The following is a 26,819-nucleotide window of genomic DNA, read 5'->3' on the forward strand; positions in this document are numbered from 1 at the left end:
AAAACAGAAGTGGAAAATCAATTAGAGAGAAAAATCAAGAGGCTTAGATCAGATAGAGGTGGTGAGTATACTCTTACAGATCTTAATTTATTTTGTGAAGAACATGGTATAATACATGAAGTAACAGCACCTTACTCTCCACAATCTAATGGAGTTGCTGAAAGGAAAAACAGAACTTTGTTGGACATGGTAAATTCAATGTTAATAAGTTCTGGGCTACCTGACAATCTGTGGGGGGAAGCAATTTTAACTGCATGTTTTATACTAAATAGAGTAATTTTTAAAGACAATAATGAAACCCCTTATGAATTTTGGAAGAAGAGAAGGCCTAATCTTCAAATCTTGAAAGTGTGGGGGTGTTTGGCTAAGGTTGCAATTCCTGATCCTAAGAGAAAGAAAATAGGACCCAAGACTGTAGACACTATTTTCCTAGGCTATGCTCATAATAGTTGTGCCAATAGATTTCTAGTCATCAATTCTGAAGTAAGTAATATTTTCAATAACACAATTATGGAATCAAGGGATGCAACTTACTTTGAGGACATATTTCCTTTCAAATCTAGTGTCCCAAAACAAATAACAGAAAAATCTTGTGTTGATACTAATAAAGCCTCTACTAGTACAAGTAAAGAAACAGAGTCTCAAGTGGAACTTAGAAGGAGTAAGAGGGCTAGAGTAGAAAAGAATTTTGGAGATGATTTCTATACCTTCCTAGTTGAGGGTGATCCAACAACTTATAAAGAAGCCACGACCTCATTAGATGCTCCATTTTGGAAAGAAGCAATTAATAGTGAGTTTGAATCTATTATACAAAACAACACTTGGGAATTGACTAATCTACCTCCTGGGACAAAACCAATTGGCTGTAAGTGGGTATTTAGAAAGAAACTAAAACCAGATGGTAGTATAGATAAATACAAGGCTAGGTTAGTAGCTAAGGGCTTCTCACAAAAACAAGGAATAGATTATTTTGATACATACTCACCTGTCACTAGGATTACTACTATTAGAACTCTTGTAGCATTAGCTTCCATACATAATTTGGTAGTTCATCAAATGGACGTTAAGACCGCTTTCTTGAATGGAGACTTAGATGAAGAAATATATATGGCGCAACCTGAGGGTTTTATTGTGAAAGGTCAAGAGCATAAGGTTTGCAAGTTAGTTAAGTCTTTATATGGACTTAAACAAGCCCCTAAACAATGGCATGAGAAGTTTGACAAAGTCATTTTGGATTATGAGTTCAATATTAATGAGCATGATAAGTGTGTTTATTATAAGGAAAGTAATGGAGAATGCATTATCTTATGTCTTTATGTTGATGACATTTTGTTGTTTGGAACAAATTTAGAGATTGTGAAGGATGTGAAATGTTATCTTTCAAATAATTTTGATATGAAGGACTTAGGAGAAGCCTACATAATTTTGGGAATGAAGCTAGAAAAAACACCAGTAGGCTATACCTTAAATCAAGCTAGTGCAATTGAGAAAATGCTACAGAAATTTAATTATTTTTCATGTAAATTTGTTTCAACTCCATATGATCCAAGTGTAAATTTAAAGAAAAATGTGGGGGAACCTGTGTCTCAACTTAAATACTCACAAATGATTGGATCATTGATGTACATAGCAAATAAAACTAGACCAGATATAGCCTATGCTGTAGGGAGATTAAGTAGATACACCCATAACCCAAGTAAGGATCATTGGAATGCTTTAGAAAGAGTTTTTAAGTATCTAAGAGGAACATTAAATTTTTCTTTATGTTATAGAGGTTTTCCTGATGTAGTAGAAGGGTACACTGATGCAAATTGGATTACTGATAGCTCTGATGTAAAATCAACTTCTGGATTTGTATTTATTTTGGGTGGAGCAGCTATCTCTTGGGGATCTAAAAAGCAAACTATAATTTCTAGAAGTACCATGGAATCTGAACTTATAGCTTTGGATACTGCATGCATTGAGGCTGAATGGATTAAGAATTTTTTGCTCGACATACCATTGGTTAGAAAACCCATACCTGCATTTTCAATACATTGTGACAATAAAGCAGTAATAGAGTTGGTAAAACAAACACATACAAATAAAAAAATGAATAGACATATTCAAGTTAGATATAAATCTGTGAGGAGCTTGTTGAATAAAGAAGTTATATCTTTAGATTATGTTAAGTCAGAAAAGAATATTGCTGATCAGTTGACTAAAGGTTTATCTAGGAATGCAGTCCTAGATTTGTCGAGGGGGATGGGTTTAAACCCATAAGGAAGTCACCTAGGGAGGTAACCCAACCTTTGTGATTGGAGATCCCATGAAGGAGGTTCAATGGGTAGAAACAATCCATACTGCGTGACTTACTTTCCAGCACTCTAAAAAATGGAGGTTTAATTTTTAAAAAATCTTCTACTCATCCCTATGACACTAGTGCTGATGATATGTGATGTTAAGGAAGGATTTTTATCCTAAATGAGTTTCGAGGCGGGCAAACTCCCGCAAGGTACTAGTCACATGTACTCTTGGAGAACTCACCTAAGTGAGAGTAGTCGTGAGGCCGCGACCGTGAGAATTGGGTTGTTCTCTAAAACTCTCATGAGAATCAAGATTAAGCGCATGGCCATTAATAGCGCTTACCCGCGTCAAGATAATGTATCGATATCATGTGTGTGATAGTTGTAATTTGAATTATAGGAATATAGTTCAAGACTTAGTTCACTATTCCACCACCTGCTTCTCACTACTAAAAGCCTGTCCTAGAACATAGCGATAGTAGAAGAGAATCGGGATTACAATAATTACCTCACTGACTGAAAGAAACATTGCGGCGAAAACAGCTAATCGAGCTGCTTGTGGATTACCAGCTCCTAATTCATTTGACACTCGAGTACTGAAAAATAGTTTAGGTTTTAGTTTTATTTGAGTAACTTTCAAACACCTAGCTACCAGTTAGAGTTTTAATAGGACATGGGTAATTGAACAAAAGGTTAGAGCATGTAAGTGCATGAATGCCTTGTTAGCATCTTAACGGGTACGTACTATATATATATATATATATATATATATATGGTTGAGGGAGCTTCAAATAAGGATGACTTAATTATATAAGAAAAATGTAGACATTTTATCTCGAGCTTACAATTTAATCATCAAAATTGTTTATCTTTTAGAACATCATTCAAATATCATCCATGTAAAAAAATATACAAATAGAAAATGGTTTAGCCATTTGATTACGATCAACAATATTTCAATTTTATCTGATGAATTGCATTTCTCTGGATAATTAGATGATCAAACAATTACAGATTTGACTAATTTTTCTTTTTAAAAAAATGGTCCTTAATGACCTAAAAAATAGATGACCGTATGGTTCCGATAATTGAATTTCAGTATAGGGTTGTCCCCATGGAGGATCTTATTTTCCTTAAAATAAGGACATCCTTAATTGAAGCTCCCTCATTATGCCTTATGAATAAAGTATGGACATAATGCCTTTGAAGTTATAATTAACCCTAACGGTGAGAGAGAGTAGGAAAATGAGAATAGGTAAAAAAAAATATAAGATACTGACAGAGTGCATTGAAAATTAACATGATTATAACATACCTTGCAGCAGCTCCGAATCTATATGATAAAATGAAGTGCAATGTAGAGATTGTAAGGCTACATAATCACGAAGAATACAAGAGAGTTTGAGTCGTATATATATATATATCTGAAATATTATTCTCTCCCTCTTTCAAATAAGGAGGTTGCGAATAGCCGATCGAATAGCTACTGAGATTGAAGTATACCATATGGAAAGCACTGAAGTCTCCAGCTCCGGATTTGGTAGAAGGCCGGACAGCAAAGTAATCAGCTCACATGACCACCATTTAAGACTACAATTTCGTCAAAGTAAAAGAAATTAAAAAATGACAAAACTAAAGTCCTGTAATATCGGTTGTTTCCAATTCCTTTCAATTTTTTTAAATTATGTCCCTATACCTAGCAATCAAGTCTTTAACAAAGCATGCAATCAATCGATTGGTTAAACTAGCTAGTATCGAGAAGTTATGTGACCCTTGCATGCAACATTAATGTACGTAGGGACTTTATTTATAATTAACGAAAGTTCATTACTGAGACCCTGCTTAGAAAAATGAAACTGTGCTAGGACTATTTTTATATACCCTTAAATCAAAGTCACAAGTAAGGGTTACGTGACCTATCAATCTAACTTAATTATAAACTTGTAAAATGACCTAAATTAGAGGGTCCACAACGTACTCCACATACACTAATACAATTTGGTCAAAACTACAACCAATTTGGTTTCCTAAAAAATAATATTTGAATAGGGAAAATAGAAAAAGGAGAAGAAATATATTTATAATGATATGAGGCAATTGCTTGTGACCAGAAAATGACTACCAATTGATGATTATTTGTTCATACACAAGCAGAGGACCATGCGTGACAATCGTAGCCTAAGGCGGCATGGTAGACTACGCACTTACTGAAAATCTACTAGAATAGTTTAAGTATTTCAATTATTTCTTATGTTGTGTTAACTATCTATAATATCATCATATACAAGAGGGCTTAGTTTTAATTTCCAATGTTTAACACTTTAACTCCATGCTTTCACTCTTTCTCCCACATATTTGCTTTTTTGTTTTCTGGAACATCTTTCCATACAAAAAACCAACCCTCCGCAAACACAAAACTACACATTTTCTCATTTTCACTCTGCAATCTTCATGACAAATTGGTTGATCGTTCAAAGAATCTTCATTATTCAATTCATTGCTAATGTATCTGGGTTAAACACAAAACGGTGATTGGATCCATCATCAGGGGATCCAAAAAGATATATACGTGGGACCCATCTTGGACTCCGCCGTCGTTCATCTGATGGCTATGATCAGTGTCAAGAATCAAGATTGGACGGTCATAAGGGAGCTTCTACTGGGCTTCAATTTCCCACTTCACATCATCAGCCATCACAGTTAAGTCATTCTAAATACATCTGACTATCTGAGGGTCGTAAGGGAGCTTCGGCTGGGCTTCAATTTCCCACTTTGGAACCAACCGCATTTACATTTGATCTTTCGGATGGCACAAACCTTGATTTACACTCAGAGTTAATCCCTGCAATTTCATCATACAATGATACTTTGAGGGTGCAATGGCACCTGCCTGTGTGCATAGTTCTACTACTGCTGGAGCATGCCCATAAAAGCCCCTCCCTTCGTTCAAAAGCACTGGAGGATCCTGAGGCCGCCGCCGCCATACAATCTTTGGAGGCACAAGATCATCCACTCCTGCCTTTCTCCAATAGTGGGTTCCTTGCCAACTCTCATACTTAAAAACTCCACAAAGCCTAGCCTTATGCCCAGATGGCCCAACATGAACTTCTGAACAATGTTGACAGACTTTTGCTGGATAAACCATCAACAACTTCTCCACACCATTTCTAAGTATTTCCCACGCCCTCAAAGTTCCACTGGCAATCAGAATCAGGTCATCAGGTGACAAGGACTCAGCACCATCAACACCAACAGAATCCCTTTCCGAGTTCCAAGTTCCAGAATTTTGATTTTCATCATTTGCCCCTGCTTGCCAGCATAGCTCAACAACTGCAGGAACACGTTCAAAGTCAAACCTTTGATGGTGTTTAATAACATCCTGGAACATGTGCTTCAGGTGAAATGCCTCTACTGGAACAAGTACATCATTCAAACCACCAATTATCCATTCATGAACCCGGTTCTTGCCACGATGTTTGTAACCACAACAAGTCTGAATTAAGTGGCCTTTCTCGCCCATATATACTTCTGGACAGAACCTGCAAAAGTAGGGATGAAAAAAATGGTCTTTTCGTTTGAGTCACAAAAATTATCCATTTAGAGCAGTAGGGAGAACGGAAGTTCCATAAGATTAACTCTAATTTGGAAAACATAGCCTGTCAAAGAAAGTAAATTGAACAAAAAAAGCACACCTTAGTTGGTTGGGGACTTACTTGCAGGCCATAACCGGGATCACTTTGAGGAGGGTAGAGACGCCTTGAAAAAGTAGCCTCCGGGAATTAAGGACCTCCTGGGCCACTGGTACCATGCCCTTCACTGGGTAATCCTTAGCCCGGTTTTGGATTCTCTTCTGAATCATAGGCCTTAGCTTTCTCAAGTCCACCTTGTTCGAGCTGTAATGCCTTGAAAAGCTGTACATGATTTTGCAACTGAAACTGGAACTCTCGCACAATTTCTTCCACAGTGCCATAATTTCCTTTTGTTCCCAAAATTTTATCAAACATAAATTCAAATCTGCTCCACAAGGGGTAGACAAAAGCCAATGAGTCAAGTCCAGAAAACATAGCAAAACATTACAAGGTCAAGATAAGTATAACATATTCAGAAATGTTTTTAGAACAAAACAACTATTTGATATTTTCATGATACTATTACAATTCTACTTCAATCCTCGAGTTTGTGTAATAACAAGCATTACAGATTAATATTTAATATCAACCTAATCAAATCAAAAAGAAATTAGATATAAATATGCAATCAATCAAACATAACCCAAAAGAAAAAGAAAAAGAAAACCTAAACAATAACTGACAGGACCGCCCCCGGATTCCACCCTGAAACCTGGAGAGGTCTTGCGGGAATCTAAATTCAAGGAAAATCCTACCGAAAATTCGGCAAAACCTCCCCTAAAAATGGACTAACCCAGAAATTTCAAACCTGTTAAAAAGCACTTCTAACATATCAACCACCTCTATCACAACCAAATAGGGTATCAGACCCAACAATTCTAAAGAAAAACCATCTAAGAATTTTAAGTGTGATCATCAGAGCCACTATCCTAATACAAGCAATTTTTACAAGAATATTAACTGGCGCCTACACGGTCCGACTTGAGAGATGGATGTAACTGCCTCGACGTGTTTGGCTCGACCTCCACCAAAGCTACTACCTGGGGGAACAATTTAAAACAAAACAAGAAAACGGTGAGATAGGCTCAGTGAATGGACAAATTTATGGAAATAAAAAAAAAAGTAAATTCCTTTTTCAGAAAATCCTTTAAAACCACATGTAGTTCAAAGACCTCACGTCACTCTCTGAAATCCCCCAGTTTTAAAATCATTTCCAAACTTTAAGAGAGTTATAAAACTAATGAGAGTCAAAGCAAAGATAAATCAAAACTCATTTCTCAAAAGCCACCCATCTAAATAATAAAGTCATAGTAATAATAAAATCAAAATCATTATAAAACTCGAAAAGTAGTTCTCACTTAAAATCCATATTTAAACTCTTGAAGATACAAATTTCATTTTTTCCACCATGCTATATACCCTGAATAACCTGGCCATACACCTGTGCGGAATTCCTGCATCGCACAGGCAGGCAATCACAGGCAGGCAATATCCTGGCCATACACACGCGAGGAATGAAATCCAACACGTGCAGGCAATATCCTGGCCATACACACGTGTGAATAAATCAGCACGTGCAGGCAATCCTGGTCATACGTGCACGCAGAGCGGCCCCCAAAGGGCGAAGCATCCCGACACACGGCCCAAAGCCTATATGTGTGCCGTGATGGGTCCCAAAGACCTGTCAATTCTGATAACCTGGAGGATACTGCAAAAGGCGGTCTGAAAACCATCTTTCATAACCAAATCGTAAAATCATTTTCTCATCGAAATAAAATATATTTGAAACCTTCCAACAAAACATAAATCAAAATGCCAAAGTGTATTATTTCAAATAAACATGAAACAAATCCAAACTTTCGACAATACCCAAATTATTAAATAAACCACGTGAATGAAACAAGAGACTAGATTCTTTTCCAAAGTCCAACAACTCAGAAACATCAACATGTAAATCTAGGTTTTAAAACTTATTTATGAACACATTTTGAAATCCGAAATCCATTGCCATTGGTCAAATACCAAATTAAAATCAACAACACGGAATAATTAAAATGATACGATTTTTATAACTTATTAAAGATTAAACAACCAGCTCAAGGATTTTTATTTCTCAAACAATAATTAGAAAACAACTATAAATTAAATTATAAACTTCCATAAACATTTTCAAAAAATAAAACATTTTAGAAAGATTAAAAGTTAGTCCACTCACAGTGATAGCCTCACAGTGATAGCCCTAGCTTCGATCCTCCACCGGATCGTCACGAACCACGGTCGTCTCGCCTATAAAATGCACAACCAAACCGTAAAATTAGTCTCCAATTATGGTCCGAAACACTTTTCGGTTTCTCTAATCACTTCCAACCTACCCAAGATCAACAACCAACTCAACAATGGCTCTAAATAACCCAACATTTCAAGAGATGACAGTGGGTGCTTGAGACCACTGCGATTGCCGCCCCAAGTGGCGGCTACAAGACCAAATTTAGCCAAAATACCTAATTTCCGAAAATCTACTCACCCTTTTCAATTCTAAACATCGATTGAGGTTCCTAGGGATGAAATTTGTCCAAAACCAATGCCAATAACGACCCTAAATCCGAAACCCAAAGGAAATCCGAAATGGCTCTATAATCCAAAATTTCAAGTTTCTAAATCTAAGGTTTTTACACTACAAAACGAAAGGAAGTGAAAACCCAATAGAAGAGGAAGAAAACTCACCTAAAACGGAGGTGATTGGCGCAGGAAATTGGTCAAAATCCAACGAGACCAAGGGGAGCCAAGCTACTGGTTTTCTGGGTTCCCTGTGCGCGCGGCTGGGCTGGCTGGAGGAGCGCTGGGCGAGGTCGCCGGCCTGAGGGAAGGGCACCGGAGAGTGGCGACTGCGAGGGGAGGCCGGCGTTGATGGCCGGTGCTGCGCACAGAGGGAGAGAGCAGAGAGAGAGAGAACACGGGGCGAGAGAGAGAATGAGGGGAGAGTGTGAGCTCGGAAGGGTGGCCGGCGCCTGGTGTGTTCGCCGGTAAGCTTAGGTCGGAGGGGGGGGTCGACGGCGAGCTGGGTGATGGTGGTGGTCGGTTGCTGGGTCGTGGGCGCAAGGGAGAGGGGGCGGGGGAGAGGAAAAACAGGGAGAGAGTGCGGGGGTGGAGAGAAATAAAGGGAGAGGGAGAAGGGTGTAGAATTTTCTGGAGAGAGAGAAATCAGAAAAAAATTTCTGATTTTGGGTATTTAAAACCCACTTATATAAATTTACAAAATTGCCCCTCACTCCACATGTCCGTATCTTCCAAACGGTAACTCGGATCGAAGCGTGCTACGTGTCTATGAAATCGTGGGATCGAAACCTATCTAACGGACCCGAAGTCAAAATCGAAATCTCATTTATTTTAAAAGTCAATTTTGGGTCAAACCCCAAATTAAAACAAAAATAAAAATAAAAATTTAAATAAAAATTTAAATCAAACCCCTTTTTATTTTTCAAAGAAATCCCAAAATCTTTAAAATACAATCCAACATCCTTTAAAAAAAATCTCTTAAAAACATAGTTAGATAAAAATTTAAATTTCTAGTAGAAATTTAGGTCGGGTCATTACAATAACAAGAACAAAATGAAAAAAAAAAAAAAAAAAGTACCTGAATGCAACGACTATGAATCCGAGCAAGTGATAGAGAAACAGAGATGACAAAAATACAGATTGGGTCAAGGTCTGTATATATAGAAAAGGTAAACAGTGCTCAGAATTTGATAAGAAAATTAAAAATAAATTGGGGATATTGTTTTTTTGCCGATTAAATTGGGAATTAAAAAATGGGTATTGGCCTGGTTGTGTATCTGAAAGCAACTGGAGCAGAGGAGCTCCGAGAGTGAGAGAGAGGAGGGGTCTAGAGGCCTAGGGCTTTGGCAATTGGCATACGACTACGATGAAAAGCAAACGCTGCGTTTCAGCCAAATTGCTAAAACGACAAAAGCGGTGCGTTTTGGTATAAAAAGAAAACCAACACACTAAATACAGGCTTTTTTGTAGCTAACATCCTACGAACTACGAAGCGTACGCAGAATCCAACTTGTGTGGTTCAGACGACTTTTTCTATCCCATATATAAAACCCTCCGCCAATTCCTCTCTTTCCTCATCTCTGTTTCTCTCTATCCCTTGCTCCGATTCACCGTCTTTGCACCCAGGTACGTTCTTTTTTACCTTTTGTCTGTCCTTGTTATTCTTGAATGGGAATTGATTTATTGTTGTTATGTTTGATTTATTGCCTATTTACATCTAATTTCTTTCTGATTTGATTTGATTCATATAAATTATTAGCCTTTCCTGTTTTTAATTTAATAGAAAATTATGATTAAATACCAAATATCAATAGTTTTTCAGTAAAGCAGTAAGACACTAATTTTTTTTAGTTTAGGTACTAACTTAGAGTAAAATATTTTGGATTAGGTCACAAATAAGTTTGTTATACAGTTGTGACTGTCGAACAGTTACAGTTGTGACTGTTTAAAATTTATAAAAAATCAAAATTTTTAAGAGTTTCATACTTTTGATTTAGGTTTAGATGATGAAGTCCTATAACCCAAAGACTAAATATTAAATTTTAAGCCTTGCAAATATTGAAAAAACAACAAATCAATAAAAAAGTTATGACTGTTAGACAGTCACAGCTCGATATAATCATATTTTTAAAGTTGGTACATAAACTGAAATTTAGTACCTAAATTGAAATGACATAAATGTTTTGGTAGTTGAAATGAAAAAACATTACAATTTGGTACCTAAAGTCAATGGACCTTTAATTTAAAGGGTTATGGCCAATTTGGCAAGCTAGGTTGTTTTTGGAATTGGGTCATGGTGGGGTTTTTTTTTTTTTTTTTTTTTTTTTTTAATGTCTGCGGGTGAAATTGAATAGTATGTTGTCTATAGAATTGAAGAAGTGTGGGGTATTATGGAAGCAGTGCCTTTCGATCAATTAAAGTGCTGTACTTTGGTAATTATTGTGGTTGCCGTATGGCCCATAATACCATGAAAATATCAAATAGTGATTTTGATTTGGGTAAATTATTCCTATCATATGTTTCTGGATTTGGCTGATGGATTTGCTCTGTCCTTTTGTGGAGCAGATTTAATTTGATATTTCAAATAAGAATCCTTTGTTGGTTACTTGATCTTCTACTTCCAACAGCAAGTTTCATGTCTGAATTCGACACCCAGGTTCCATCTACTTATGGTAAGGTTCTATTCTTTGAGGCTAATTCGTTTAGTATCTATGATTTATAGAAGCATAGTTCTTCTAAGCAATCTAATTGGTACCTCTGTGGTGGTTTGTCTTTGTTGTATGTATGAGCAGATCCCTTCGCCGACGCAAATGCTGAGGACTCAAGTGCTGGGACAAAAGAGTATGTGCATGTCCGTGTACAGCAACGTAACGGGAGAAAAAGCCTGACTACTGTGCAAGGGTTGAAGAAGGAATACAGCTACAACAAGATACTAAAGGACCTCAAGAAGGAGTTCTGCTGTAATGGTACTGTTGTCCAGGATCCTGAGTTAGGCCAGGTTTGTTTCCCTCCTTTAGTAAAATCAAGATGCATTCTTTTGGAATAATCTCTCAATATACTGTACTGTTGGCATGCCTCTGGTACCATGATTTTGATTTTTAAGTAGATATAAGACATGATGCATTAATGTTGGGCAAACAATTATTGTTGTTAATGTGCTGTGCCGAGAAGGGTCTTTCCCCTGATCACCGATGAAGAAGAAAACAAGAAAAGCATTGAAATGCAGAGAAACCAAGAGAGAATGAATTTTGATTAATGAGAAAGAATGCAGAAAATGAACTGAGCACGCAGCACTTATACAACCAGAATCAGTTTTGCTAACTAACTAGACAAACCAGACTCTAACAAAGTATACACGTGTCATAAAAGTATTGATTCATCATTTTACTGATTTATCAACAAAGAGCCAATAATATGCTGACAGCTAGACACTCAACATCCCCCCTCAACCTCAGCAAGGGGACCAAGCCTGAGGTTGCAGCAATGTTGAAGATGCAAAGGACTATGCAGACCTTTAGTAAGAATGTCAGCAGTATTCTCAAGTGTGGAAACATATTCCAAATCCAAATCTTTGCATTGAACTCTTTCCCTAACATAATGAAAATCAGTATCTAGATGCTTGATCCGAGAATGAAACACAGGATTTGTACTTAATGCAATGGTAGAAACATTATCACATCGAATGAGAGGAGGACAAGGGAGGACCATCTGCAAATCTTTAAGAACATTCCTCAACCAAGACACATCAGAAACAGTATTGGCCAAGGCTCTATACTCAGCTTCTGTAGAGCTTCTTGCCACAGCACCTTGTTTCTTAGACTGCCAAGATACAGGATTTCCAGCTAAATAGACAATATAGCCTGTGGTCGACCTCCTATCATTAATATCACCTCCCCAATCTGAATCACTATAAGCAGTCAATGTCATAGGACCAGATTGATAGTGAAGACCATGAGACAAGGTGCCCTGAACATATCTCAAGATTTTCTTGACTGCATCATAATGAGTCTCAGTAGGATGAGCCATAAACTGACAGACAGTGTTTGTGGCATATGCAATATCAGGCCTAGTGAAGGTCAGATATTGCAATGCACCAACCAAACTTCTGTACAAAGTAGGATCAGACAAAGGATCTCCTTCATGTTTGGCTAATTGTAAATGAGGTTTGCAGGGAGACTGACAAGGTTTACAATGAGCCATACCTGCTTTAACAAGCAAATCTTTAGCATATTTCTGTTGACACACAAAAATACCACCATCAGCCTTATATTTAATTTCCAACCCAAGAAAATAAGTCAACCTGCCCAGATCCTTCATATCAAAGGCCAAACTTAACTCATCAATCACTTGTTGAATTTCTGTAGAATGGGAGCCAGTGATGATTATATCATCAACATATAAAAGTAACAAAACCACACCAGTAGAAGTGGACTTAACAAACAAGCTAGGATCAGAATGAGAAAACTGAAAACCAAGAGAGGGAAGAAAACCTGTGAACTTCTCATTCCAAGCTCGAGGAGCTTGTTTCAAACCATATAAAGACTTTTGAAGAAGACAAACATGATCTGGATAAGTAGGATCCTCAAAACCCTGAGGCTGCTTCATATAAACCTCTTCTTTTAAATCACCATGAAGAAATGCATTCTTGACATCTAGCTGTTTCAATTCCCACTTGAACTGGGCTGCAAGAGCTAAGACCAACCTTACTGTGGAGTGCCTTACTACAGGACTAAATGTTTCATCAAAATCCAAACCCTGCTCTTGACTGAAACCTTGAGCCACTAATCTAGCCTTATACCTTGACAGAGTACCATCTGGATTTTTCTTTAATCTATAAACCCATTTACAACCTACAATGTTTCTGTTTTGAGGTCTGGGAACAAGAGTCCATGTACCTTGCACATGTAAGGCATCAATCTCCTCTTTCATAGCTTGTCTCCACTCTTCTTGAACCATAGCAGCTCGAAAAGTTTTAGGTTCTGTCAATGGCTGAATGTCTGAGACACATGTTAAACCAGAAAAGAATGCAAATTCTTCAAAACTTTTACTTTCCATAACTGCACTAAAACAATGGAATTCACTGAAATCCTTCCTTTGAACTACCCCAGCCTTGGACCTGGTACGCATACCATGCTCATTTGTGCCATTCAACTGAGCAGTAATTGATAATGGGACACTTGGATGAGCCTCGGAAGAGGATGCAGGGACAGACAACTCCATTGGGTCTGTTCTTGGAGAAGTAGCAGAAGATGTATCAGAATTTGCAACAGACACCAAAGGATTTGCTAAGACATGAGCAGAAGGAGAAGAGCTACTAGAAACGATTGGAGACTGAGAAACAGGAATGGGAAGAATACAATGACCAGGACTAGTAGAAACTGAAGGAGAAGAGCTACTAGAAACGATTGGAGACTGAGAAACAGGAATGGAAAGAATACAATGACCAGGACTAGTAGAAACTGAAGGAATAGAAGATTGAATAATTGAAACTGATGATGTAGAGAAAGGAAACACAGTTTCATCATGAATAACATGTCGTGTTAAAAGTAATCGACCAGTGGCAATATGAAAACAAATAACCCCTTTATATCCTAAAGCATACCCTAAAAACACACACTCATCACTCTTGGGTTGCAATTTATTGACATTGTATGGTTTAAGAAAAGGATAGCAGGCTGAACCAAAAATTTTGAAATGTTTGATATCTGGAATGTGATGAAATAATTTTTCATAGGGAGACATCATTTGAAGAGTTTTACAAGGCATCCTATTGATAAGCAAGGCTGCATGAGAACAAGCATGATACCAAAATTGATTTGGGAGTTTTGCAGCATGAAGCAAAGTAATGGCAGTTTCAACAAGATGCCTATTTTTCCTCTCAGCAATGCCATTTTGCTGAGGAGTATAGGGACATGAAATGTAATGGAGAATCCCTTTAGAATCTAAAAAGGAGGTGAAAGCTTTGCTAGTAAACTCACCACCACCATCAGACTGAAAAATTTTGATTTGAGCATCAAATTGAGTTGCAAGAAAAGCTGTAAATTTGACAAAGATAGAGAAGACATCTGATTTATTTATCATAGGATAGAGCCATACAAAACGAGTGCATTCATCCACAAACAGGACATAATACCTATATCCTTCCACAGAGACATTAGGTGAAGGCCCCCAAACATCACTATGAATTTTGTGAAAAGGAAGCTTTGACTGACTGACATGAGAAGAAAAAGGTAACCTAGACATTTTTCCACCTAAACAAGACTTACACAAATGAGGCTGAGTATCTGAAAGAAAAGAAATATGAGAATTGGACAACATCTTATTAACTATCTCATTAGTTGCATGACCTAACCTATGATGCCACACTGATGTTTTAACTAGCTGACCAAGAAAAGCCACAGATGAAGGGATTGATGAAGAAATTGAGATATGTTGAATCTTCTTTGGAATAGGATACAAGCCTCTGCTACTCTTTCCTCTGAACAGCTCCTGTAGAGTTTCCTTGTCCTGCAACCAAACCTCATTTTCATCAAAAGAAACAGTGCAATGATTATCCCTACAAAGCTTATGAACAGACAAAAGATCTATTGCTAATTTAGGCACATGTAAAATATTGTTAAGACAAAGTGAAGGAGATAGAGAGGCTGAACCAATATGTTTCACACTCAAACCTTCACCACTGCCAACAGTGATTGTCTCACCAGTCTCAAAAGGCTCAGCACTTGTCAAATGTTGAAGGTCTGCAGTCATGTGATGTGTGGCTCCAGTATCAGCAAGCCAAACATCCTCTGAAGCAAAACCAACATTAGCTTGAGCAGTGAGAGCATTCAAACTTTGAGGTGGAGCAGTTCCTTGATATGCATAATTGGATCGGTGATAGCAATCAAGTGCAACATGACCTTTCCTGCCACAAATTTGACATTCCACAACAGAAGAAGCAAGATTCTGTGAAGTTCTTTCCCTATCAAAACAATTGACAGCAGTATGCCCTCTCCTTGAGCATATTTGACACTCTGGGACCTGCCTTCCTCCATTCCAGCCATTGTTCCAAGTATTATGCTGCCTACCACCATTTCCATTCCATCCTCTACCACTGCCAGTGTTGAATCTTCCAGCATTAGAACCCCAGCTCCAATTTTTACCATTTCTGCCTCCATTGGTGTTCCAGTGACCACCAGTACCATTCCATTTACCACCATTGTTATAGCCACCATTAGTATAACCCCTACCACCAGAATGACCATTATATCCACCATCTCCATTAAAACCTCCTGCAGGCATATTAGAACCATAACCTCTGCCACCAAACTGACCATGATATCCACCATCTCCATTAAAATCCCCTGCAGACATACTAGAACCACTACTACCACTGTAGACATTCCTTGGTGCATTGCCATTGGTCAGACTAGAAGTAGAACCACAAGTAGAAGCATAATTGCCATGATTGCCACTGGGTGTGGGAAGCTTAGCTACCATTGCTGCCATTGACTGATTAGAAACCAAGGAAAGAGTAAACTTTTTATTGATATCTTGTTCAGCAGCAAGAAGCTGGGATCGAAACTCCTTCATAGACATAGGTCCTTGATGACCTCTCAAAACAGCCTTGACAGAATCAAACTCATCAGGTAGGCCATTCAAAGCAACCACATAGACATCATCATCACTAACATGCACACCAACAGCAGATAATTGAGCGCGAGCATGTTTAATTCTCATTAGAAACTTCTCAATAGTATCAGCTCCTTTTTGCAAGGTCTGAAAGTCAGTCTTAAGTTGCATAATAGTTGCTCTAGAATCAGTATTGTATCTTTCTTTTATGTTCATCCAAGCTTCATGTGCAGAAGAACACCCCAAAATATATTCCATGGTGTCCTCATGAACAGAAGCTAACAACAAGCTAGTTAAAGCTTTATCAGTTTGATCCCACTCAATAAAGGCCCTACTAACCTCTGATGTACTTATCCCATCTTCAGTAAGAATAAATTCTGGAGGGCAAACCACTGATCCATCAAGAAAACCAAATAAACCATGACCCCCTAACACCGTTTTTACTTGAAAACTCCACTTAAGATAATTCGAGTCATTCAACTTCAATGTCAAAAAAGGAAACAACCCATGAACTCTACTTGCAATCGACATAATCAACACTTCCAAGAACACTTAATCAACTCCAATACTTCCAAGAATGTCAAGAAACTTCAAGAAATTCCAACAAATCACAACAAACTCCCAGACTCACAAATTCACAAACCCTCAAATTCACAAACTCCCACAAATTCACAAATTCACAAACCCACAAATTCACAAACCAAAAACGATCTCAAGACCATATATCAAGAAACTTCCAAACGAACAGTCAACTTCACCATCGCTAAACAGAGACAACCTTTAGAAATATGATTAACCAAAGAACTTACTTCCTTTAATTTCACTTCTCATCACACGCTCCATCGTACGCCTCATCGCAATTCGCAGCAGTCGCAAAGAAAAGAAAAGAAATAGAAAGAGTCAGGATGAAACCCGCTCTGATACCATGATCATCGATGAAGAAGAAAGCAAGAAAAGCATTGAAATGCAGAGAAACCAAGAGAGAATGAATTTTGATTAATGAGAAAGAATGCAGAAAATGAACTGAGCACGCATCACTTATACAACCAGAATCAGTTTTGCTAACTAACTAGACAAACCAGACTCTAACAAAGTATACACGTGTCATAAAAGTATTGATTCATCATTTTACTGATTTATCAACAAAGAGCCAATAATATGCTGACAGCTAGACACTCAACATCCCCCACTTAACTGTGAAAGAAAGGAGAATTATTGCATGTTTAATGTATTTCTTTTCTTCTGAATATAAAGTGATTGTGCACCTCACACATTTTCTGTTTGCACTTCACGTTTGGCATGTAGTATGAGCATTGTTGTTCAGTAGGTATCAGCCAAAAGCTGTACAAATAATAGAGCTTTGGTTTGTTGTCCTTGGAAATGAAGCCTTAGATGACATTGTTGCATGGCTGCAGGTCATACAACTTCAGGGGGATCAAAGAAAGAATGTTTCCTCCTTCCTTGTTCAGGTAATGGTTGTGTCTGTTTTTCAATTATGTTGCCCACTATATAGTATGTCATTAGTTCATGTATATAACTTGTCAACCTCTCATGTCCTTTTGAATAGGCCGGCATTGTTAAGAAGGAACATATCAAGATTCATGGTTTTTGAATAGCAGCAGTACCCCAGTATCTGATACTCTATGTTGTTTACACCTCCTCAACATGCAGTAGCGAGTATTATATGATCTGAAATCAAGCGTTTCTACAATCTGTTCTGTTATATGTACCTTATAAAGGACTGATACAATAGTTCTGTTTTCCTTCTAGTTCTGCTGCTTTCTGTGTTATGTCGAAGGATCATTCGAATACATTTACCCAGAATAATATATTGATGCTTTCTATACGGAGTTCACACACTTGTAATTGACCAATAGATCTGCTTGTTGATTTGTACTTTCCAGTCAGTGGCAGCCCTTCTTACTAGGGAGGTTGGTGCATGTATAGAACTTAAATAATTCTGATGGGCAGTAAATTTAGTGGCTTTAAAAAGTAATCTCAGTTTCTGGAGAAATGGCTTCTGTTTCTGAGAAAAGGAAGCCATTCTCCACTTGAGGGGTTATTTTTTGTTTACCATTATTAATTGAAGTAAATTAGTGTTAAACCATTAAAAAACTCTATTAATTGACGTGAAGACATTTTTAGTGGAAGCCATCAAATTATCTATTTTGAACGAATTACATTTTAATACTGCTGTCTTAACTGGAATGTTACAAAGTGTAATATTACAGTTGATATTGCTGAAAAAACATTTCAGTTGATATTGCTGAAATATGGTCCAGCAGCTGTAGAACTGATTCTACAGCTGGTCTGACCTGGTCCAACTCTTAGGCCCAATTCCAACAGGGGCGGGCTGGGCTGCAGGGACGGACATGGATGCTGAAGTGGACCTCCGAGATCCACCCCTGTTCGAGATCAAACTCATCTGCACGACGTAGATATTTAAAACAAATATCTAGTATGCACTCGAAGAACACATAAGGAGATGTTGCCGAAATTTTCTCAGATCAAAACCACATCACATGAACCGCTAACCACAACACATAAATGTGCACTCCCAAACTGTCCATGGGTAATTTGGACAATTCAAGAATCATATTGGAGCGCAATCACGCCAAGCGCCCATGCGTGCGTCCAATAGACTCTCGAACGGGTCTAAGGTGAATTTAAATTTAGTGTACAAAGTTATCCACTGATAACTTCGCACGACTAGTTAAATGTACAAAGTTATCGATTGATAACTTCGCACAAGCGCTTCGTGCCACATGACCTCACCCAGTACTCGAGGAGTGCTGGACTACGTCATCGGAAATTTTGCAATTACAACTAAACTAAATGTAACATACAAATTAAACTATAATTAATCTAACAATATACATATAAGCATACAAACAAACTATTAAATTTTAGCATATAAAAACATACAAATTAATTAATCAATTTTATAATTAATTTTAACATACAAACTAATTCACTCAAAAATTTAATACAATTATATATGAAACATTAAATACTAAATCATACAAAAACTTAACTAAAAGATAGATTAAACACATACCTCACCAAAAATGCAATTATCCTTCTTCGCAAATGCAACATTATCCTTCCTTCACCAAAAAAATAAATCATTGTCAAATATGAGCCCAACATCAATCTAAATTCAGATTTCACAACCAAACCACTAAATTAAAAAAACCCACAACATTAACTAATTACCACTAAAATCAGAAATTTCACAACCAATTTATGCAAAATCCACAATATTAGAAAACATAAAAAACAGAAAATACCAAAAAAAACAGAAAATACCATAAAAAAACAAAAAATACCAAAAAAAAAACAAAAAATACCATAAATAAAAAAAACAAAAACAAAAACAAAATACCTGTGTTTCGGGGGGGTGTTGAGCTGGTTTCGGCTTCGAGGGGGGGGGGGTTTTGGGTGAGCTGGTTTCGGCTGGGGGGGGATGGGTTTCGGTGAAACGCCCCGAACCTCGGGCCCATGAAAATACTGAACATCAAAGTGTTAAATCTTTTTTTTTTCTCTTACTTTTGAGCCATGCACAACAACATAAGTAAATATAATTCTGTCAAAACATTTTAAACAAACCACTGAGTAAAAACAATTAAACAAATCTCTCTGGGTCCCACTGCCTCGTCTTCTCCCCACTGCTTCCTCAGCCTGCTCAACCTAAACAACATCATCCTACACCACATCCATGGTGTACCGGGTTATACAACAACCCGGTAGGCTCACTAGAGCTCGTATGAGTGAAATGACATAATAATTGTCCTCAATAATTTTCTCGATCCCCAAACTCAAAAACAATCCGCAAAATATCCATAATTACTTAATCACAAAACATTCCACCACCAACCATCCAAGCATCAAGATAATCAAAAAAAACTCATCATATGCACATTTAATCTCATCAATAATAATAATAAAACATTCTTACAAATCAATTGCCTAATCGTTACTATCAACCTCAACATCAACCTCAAACATTCACATCCTAATGAATAACCTCACGACATAATCACCTTCGCTTCCCTTCTCAAGCTTTAAGCCTAAACCTTACCAAGTTCTAACCAGCCCAAGTCCTAACGAACAAAAGCCATACAATACACGGTATAAACAAACATTTATCCAATTTCACTCACGACGCTCTTTGAAATCCTCCTAATCTCACTCACGTCGCTCTTTGAAACCCTCCAACTTTAAAACTATTTCTCAAATCCATCTCTTCTTTCAAATCCATTTTTAAGTCATCTCAAAACTGTGATTCGAACTCTGAAGAATAAATAGTATTTTCAAGTTGTAAAACTGTTAAAATAACTGAAATAAAAACACAAAGCCAGCTCTACTGAAACTGTCATTAAAATATTTACTGATGTAATTTCATTTCTCAAAATGCCCCACAAACTGAAATCTTACGCCACAAACTGTAAATCGCTCGCCACTTCCCATGCAGAGCGGATCGATGCACGGGCAGGCAGGTATGCTCGCCACTTCTCGTGCAGAGCGAATCTATACACGAGCAGGCAGGAATGCTCGCCACTTCTCATGCAGAGCGAATCAATGCACGAGCAGGCAGGATGCTCGCCACTTCTCGTACAGAGCGAATCTATGCACGAGCAGGCAGGAATGCTCGCCACTTCTCATGCAGAGCGAATCAATGCACGAGCAGGCAGGATGCTCGCCACTTCTCGTACAGAGCGAATCTATGCACGAGCAGGCAGGATGCTCGCCACTTCTCGTGCAGAGCGAATCTATGCACGAGCAGGCAGGAATGCTCGCCACTTCTCATGCAGAGCGAATCAATGCACGAGCAGGCAGGATTTCTCACACAACTTAAGTCACAACATTCTCAGAACCATCTCATAACCATCCTTGTTTCACAATGTATAAATCCCCCATGTATTACTCCTCAGATTCATCTCTACATATGCATCATCATCAACACTTGTTGTCAGACAATTTATTCTTTAAACATTTACTCTCAGTTTACTCCGAACTATGCCGAATCAAGGAATCCCTTCCGAAATTGATTCTTGCTCATGACCTTTCACTTGTTTATCACCCAAATCATACCAAATGCTTCCTCAAAAGTAACTTGATTATTCTGTAAGATAATTACCTAATCATTTTCATTAATCCTCGACAATAAGTGTTTCTTCTCTAATCCAGCAATTATTCTCGGGTAACCCTATAATTCCTAAATAATTTCCTAACCTCAAATCCTCATCAATTCATTCTCCTAACTCAAAATCCTACACCTAGTCTTCTCTAACGTAAAGCAGCAAATCCATAAAACAGACAATTAAACCACGGTACTCTACAATATAAGCAGATAAATTTCACTCACAATTTAACTACGTAAAAGACCGAAATACCCTTCACGGTGCCATTGCTCGGATACCAAATCCGGCAGCATAACGGCATCGGGAATAAGATTTCCCGAGCCCATGTACCTGTTAAGACCAGACAACCAACAATATTCAATAGATTCTTTAACTAGCTGTCAAACAACCGAAACAAGCGGCCAACCACCACACACGGTGGCTGCCCGGCCATTAACAACACACAAAAATAACCTCAGATAGTCACCGAACTTAAAATTAAGCTACTAGAACTCTAAGGAAGTGGAAAAATACAAGAAACCATCCAACCCGCCGCCACGAGGGGCGGGGCCGACGGTGGCAGCGGCGGCACAAACCTAGAAATACTCAAATTCAACTCCAATTAATCCTAATTGCATAATAAAACCTTCAATTGCACAAAATCCACCCAAATTCAAGTCCAATTTCAAGAAATTCGAAATATAACAAACACCCTAAAATCAAATTTTCAATTTCTCAAAATTGGGGAAAACACACCTTAGGGGAAAGATAGCCCGTACCTCGAAGATCATTTTTGACAACTGGACCGACGGCCAAATCTCGCCGGAAAAGGCCGAAATCGGCGGCGGAAGCCGGCGGCTGGCTTGGCTTCCCGAGCTCATTGCTCCGTCGTGGAGCCTCGTATGGACGAACGGAGACCATGGTTGAACTCACCACGACGAGGGGAACAAAGCCCGGTAGGTCCGGCCATCCAATTTCTGCCGGAACAGTGCAATCGTGGTGGTGCAGCCGCATCCCTTGTGGCGTCGAATCGTCGTCGTGGAGCGTTACCGGCGTGAGGGAAGGGCATGGGAAGACTCGCCGTGGCCTGGGGAAGAGAACCCAGGTGGTCCGGCGCCGCAACTCTGTCGGAAAACACAGATCGCCGGCGAGGACAACTTCTCTGTCTCGCGTCATTTCTCTGTCGCCGATGGTTGTCGGAGCAAGGGGAGGCCAGGGGAAGGAGGAGGGAGGGACGGCGATGGCGGGGAGACAAAGCCCGATCCCAGTCGCCGCCGCACGCGCCCACACGCGCCGGTGGCGGTGGCGGCGAGAGTGAGAGAGTGAGGCACGCGGGAGAAGGAGAGGATCGGAGAGAGAGGAGAGAGAAAAAAAATGTCCAGAAATTTCTGGATTTTGGGTATTTAAAACCCACTCCTACAAAATTACAAAATTGCCCTTTCCTTCAAATGCTCCTATCTTTCAAATCGTAGCTCCGATTGACGCGTGCCGCGTGTCTACGAACTCGTGGACTCGAGACCTTTCCAACGTGCCCAAAGTCAAAAACGAAAGTCCATTATTTTTAAAAGTCAACTTTAGGTCGGGTCGTTACATTCGGTAGGGGTGGGTTTTCGGGGGAGGGTGGGTTTCGGGTGGGGGGTGGGTTTCGGCGGGGGTGGGTATTCGGGTGGGGGGTGGGTTTCGGCGGGGGTGTGTATTCGAGGGGGTGGGTTTCGGCGGGGGTGGGTTTTCGGGGGGGTGGGTTTCGGCGAGGGTGGATTTTCAGGGGAGGGGGGGTGGGTCTCCGATGGGGGGGGTGGGTTTCGGTAGGGGGTGGGTTGTCGATGGGGGGGGCGGGGTTTTGGGTTTCGGGGAAGGAGAGAGGAGGAGGAGGGAGGAAGAGGGGAGGACGAGGAGGAGGGAGTGGCCGGCGCGCTGAGAGGGAGTGAGAGCTGAGGGAAGGAGGAGCGACTGTGCGCTGCGAGGGCGAGGGAGTGAGTGAGAGAGAGTGACTGAAGTGAACCCAGAAATGGGTTAAACTTAAAGACTTTGGGCGACGAACATGAATTCGTCGCCCAAAGTAGTTGACTTTAGGGCACCGTTCTATCCCGCCATAATTTCAGACTTTGGGCGACGCACTGTTCGTCGCCCAAAGCTACATTTCGTCGCCCAAAGTTGAATTTTTTTATGAACCATGATCGTTCATACGTTCGAGCTCCAATACCAAACTTCTAGATCTCCAATTGACCTAATATTTTACAGGAATGATCTTTGAGTGACAAACTAATAAATGAACGGTTCAGATCGTTAAAAACACAATCGACATATAAGGTTCTACATATAAATCAGTGGTTTTTGCATTTGAAGAATAAAATTATATCAACTCTTTCGTTAAAACCTTGTAGCTTCAATAATTATGAAGACCACAACGTGATTATCACAATCAAAGCCATTCTTCATATATGTTCATACTCAAAGATCAACCATGGAAAAAATCGGCTCAATCGAAGTTCATCTACCCGTTCGATTATTATTATAAGAATCAAGATCGTTCATACATCCTAAATGCTAAACCTAACTTCTACATCTCCAATTGAGTTAATTTTTTGCATGGATGATCTTTGAGTGAGGCACTAAGGAATGATCGGTTCGGATCGTTAAAAACACAATACAAAAGTGATCTTCTACATACAAATACACTTGAAGAGTATAATTATATTAACTTTTGGGTAGAAATTTTGGCGATTCAACAATTTGTGAAGACTACAATGTGATTTCAACGATCGAAACCGTTCATTCTATTCGTTTATACTGGAAGATCAACCCTGCAAAAAATCGGCTAAATCGGAATTCATCTTATACTTCGATTCGTATTAGAAAATTTACAGTCGTTCATAAGTTCAACCACCATTACCTAACTTCTACATCTCCGATTGAGCTAATTTTTTGCATGGATGATCCTTGAGTGGGGAATTAAAAAATTAATGGTTATGATCTTTGGAAATACAATCGTATCGTATGCTATTACATATATAAAATTGTAAACAAAAAAGTATTCTTACTTTGGGCGAGGAACTTTACATTTCGTCGCCCAAGATAACTTTGGGCGACGAAATGTGAAGTTCCTCGCCCAAACCATTATTACAAAACAGGATGACCCTTTGGGCGACGAACAAGTTCCTCGCCCAAAATGAGTTTGGGCGACGAAATATTTTGTCACCCAAAGTATGTTTGGGCGACAAATTTACGTTTTCCTCGCCCAAAGATACTTTGGGCGACGAACATGTATATTCCTCGCCTAATGTATTTCTCAATTAATTGTTTGTCGCGTCTGTTTAGGCGACGAGATGAGTTCGTCGCCCAAAGTTACTTTGGGCGAGGAATGTGTTATTCGTCGCCCAAACCTTCTTTGGGCGACGGATATGTTCGTTGCCCAAACCTTTATGACATTGAGCGACAAATGTTCTTGTTCGTCGCCCTAAATTGCTTTGGGCGACGAATATATGTTCGTCGCCCAAAGTGTGGTCGCCCAAATATGTTTTTCTTGTAGTGACCAAACCATCACAGCAAAAGGGATAGCTAAGCGAAAGAACTCTCCAAGGTGAAGGAGAGAATCTTTAGAAAATGCAATCCGGATTTTCTCAAAGGCTGGAGAATACATTGCATACAACCCCAATAGTATCACATTCAACCAAGTGGATAAACTAAAAGCTATGGCTGCACCATTTCTTCCCACTCCCAGCTTATATACAAGAGCCCAACATGTGGGTATATGGAAAAGTAGAATGAAAGAGGAGCAAAGGAGCATTGGAAAGATTGAACTCTGAGATTGAAAGTAGCGAGTTAATGGCTTAAGAATTGAACAACCAAAGAGTGCTGGAATAAGCCACAATGAGTATTTGCGTGCTTCAAGGGATATAATGGGGTCTTGGCCTACTAATGTTAACAGTTTGTCCATGAGAATCCATAGGAGACATACTGGGGGACAAACCAAAAGGAGAGAGATCATGGCAGTGCAAGTATAAGTTCCAAGTTTTTGGTATTGCTCTGCCCCAAAAGCTTGCCCACAAAGAGTTTCCAATCCACCTGCCATTCCTGACTGTTTCCACAAGTACAAATGAATTCATTAGCACTTAACTACTATATGTACGTGTCCATATTTGGTGGTCTAAGAAAGAAACCAAAAAGAAGTAAATCGATCTATTTGCACCCCATTTGGAAATAGTATTATCTTCTGAAATATATTGTGTTTGTGTCCAAAAACTACTTTTTTTTTTTTTGGAGTTCATGGTTGAGTGTTTCGGTTTTGGGTTATAAATTGAACAAATAATTAAACGTAAGTCTAAAACAACATAGTGTTACATGTATATACCATATCAACATCCGAACTCCATAATGTTTTACTTAACACACTAAACAAAGTTTATCGTACCAATTTTGGATTTATTAAGATCCTTGAATTGTTGTTTTTGCATGACTTTTAATCTTACCTGTGTATTATAAATTCAAGAGTGTGTGAGCAAAAAAAAAAAAAAAGATTCATAACACCTACTTTTAGATGTGTATAGGGTCATATTCATGAATTTAAAACGATTGAATTTATAATACATAGACTAACATTCAAATTTTACAAAAAAAAACAAATACAAGAGAGCATCCAAATCCACGAGACCTCTGCTTCCAACAAAATGAAGTGGAATACCATTAGACCATTAGTATCTAAGGTACTCCCAACCCAATCGTTTCAATTATGGACCACATGAACGCAGCCCATTATCCAAATGGTTAATATTTATTGGAATAAAGGCATTTAATTAAGGCAACCCCTATCATATGTATAGCCAAGTTGATTAGTATGGACAAAGAAGTGACCCCTAGTTCGAGGCAATATTCAGTACATTGTACAGGTGGATCTTTCGAACAAAACACTTGGTGTTTGAACGCACTCTCAATGTCCACATGTGGGACGTTGGTTTTAGAAGTTTTGCTTATATATATACATATATATGTTGGATGAATTCAAAGAAGAAAGAAGAGATCGACTTACAAGAAGGCTGAAACCAGTGACATTAGTGAGAGAGATGGCAATTGCAACGCTAGAGAGAGAGAGCTGATCAAGATGTCCAACCATTATCATGGATACTAATTGCAGAACATACTGCAACACTGTGACTGCCACCATTGGTGCAGCTATCACACCCTCCTTCTTCAGCTCTCTCACAAATGCTCCCCATGTTATCTCGGCCCATTTCTTAGACTCTTCAACCATCTCTCCCATTTCTTAATCCATACCCTTCTTCATGTGTTTCTATAGCTTATATATATATATAGTCCCTTTCTTAAGGGATCTCTTATAAAAGAACAAAAAAGGATCACATTATCGAGGTCATCCTACAGTATGATTCAATGATATGAACTGTCTAATTTTTAATTAGATGCTCATTTAAGAATTATCTCTGCAAAAATATTAACAAAATTGTAAATCATTAATTTGACAATTTAATTTGAAGAAATCTAGGCATTTATTTCAAAAATAATTAGCAATTGAAGGAGTAGTCCAAAACCCTTATAAGCCACTATGCAAGGTTATATTTTTCCAATGTGGGATAACACTTCATATTCTCACAAGCTCCACG

General features: G+C 38.6%; 4 protein-coding genes across 5 annotated transcripts in view; 1 reads left to right on the top strand and 3 right to left on the bottom strand.

Annotated features, from left to right (window-relative positions):
- LOC147286578 (protein DETOXIFICATION 12-like) overlaps positions 1-26,485 on the bottom strand; it is a 31,890-nt gene extending 5,405 nt beyond the window's left edge. Inside the window, exons 1-5 of the mRNA XM_086240570.1 lie at positions 26,231-26,485; positions 24,738-25,282; positions 3,789-3,875; positions 3,601-3,657; positions 2,711-2,881 (exon numbers count right to left, since the gene is read on the bottom strand). Coding sequence (XP_086096696.1) covers positions 2,711-2,881; positions 3,601-3,657; positions 3,789-3,875; positions 24,738-25,282; positions 26,231-26,461 — 1,091 coding nt within the window. The 5' untranslated portion in view covers positions 26,462-26,485. The remainder of the gene's footprint in view (positions 1-2,710; positions 2,882-3,600; positions 3,658-3,788; positions 3,876-24,737; positions 25,283-26,230) is intronic.
- Positions 4,582-9,068, bottom strand: LOC147286579 (APO protein 4, mitochondrial-like). 2 transcript variants are annotated; one of them, XM_086240571.1, is made up of 5 exons: positions 8,639-9,068; positions 8,130-8,200; positions 6,886-6,954; positions 5,999-6,299; positions 4,582-5,824 (listed from the first exon to the last, which is right to left on the bottom strand). In XM_086240571.1, exons 4-5 carry the CDS (start codon positions 6,253-6,255, stop codon positions 5,074-5,076), a joined length of 1,008 nt encoding a protein of 335 aa, XP_086096697.1. In that variant the 5' UTR covers positions 6,256-6,299; positions 6,886-6,954; positions 8,130-8,200; positions 8,639-9,068; the 3' UTR covers positions 4,582-5,073. The 2 variants fall into 2 exon arrangements, with proteins under 2 accessions (XP_086096697.1, XP_086096698.1); XM_086240572.1 differs by lacking the exons at positions 8,130-8,200; positions 8,639-9,068 and having other exon boundaries at positions 6,876-6,916.
- Positions 9,936-18,013, top strand: LOC147286580 (protein translation factor SUI1 homolog). Its single transcript, XM_086240573.1, has 5 exons — positions 9,936-10,096; positions 11,036-11,142; positions 11,263-11,468; positions 17,497-17,550; positions 17,649-18,013. Exons 2-5 carry the CDS (start codon positions 11,106-11,108, stop codon positions 17,691-17,693), a joined length of 342 nt encoding a protein of 113 aa, XP_086096699.1. The 5' UTR covers positions 9,936-10,096; positions 11,036-11,105; the 3' UTR covers positions 17,694-18,013.
- On the bottom strand, positions 14,607-16,972 carry LOC147286581 (uncharacterized). The gene is made up of 2 exons (XM_086240569.1): positions 15,172-16,972; positions 14,607-14,977 (listed from the first exon to the last, which is right to left on the bottom strand). Exons 1-2 carry the CDS (start codon positions 16,610-16,612, stop codon positions 14,937-14,939), a joined length of 1,482 nt encoding a protein of 493 aa, XP_086096695.1. The 5' UTR covers positions 16,613-16,972; the 3' UTR covers positions 14,607-14,936.
- Positions 26,486-26,819: the final 334 nt, after the last annotated feature.

This window comes from Dryas octopetala, chromosome 4 (genome assembly GCF_963921425.1).
Source record: "Dryas octopetala chromosome 4, drDryOcto1.1, whole genome shotgun sequence".
Lineage (NCBI taxonomy): Eukaryota > Viridiplantae > Streptophyta > Magnoliopsida > Rosales > Rosaceae > Dryas > Dryas octopetala.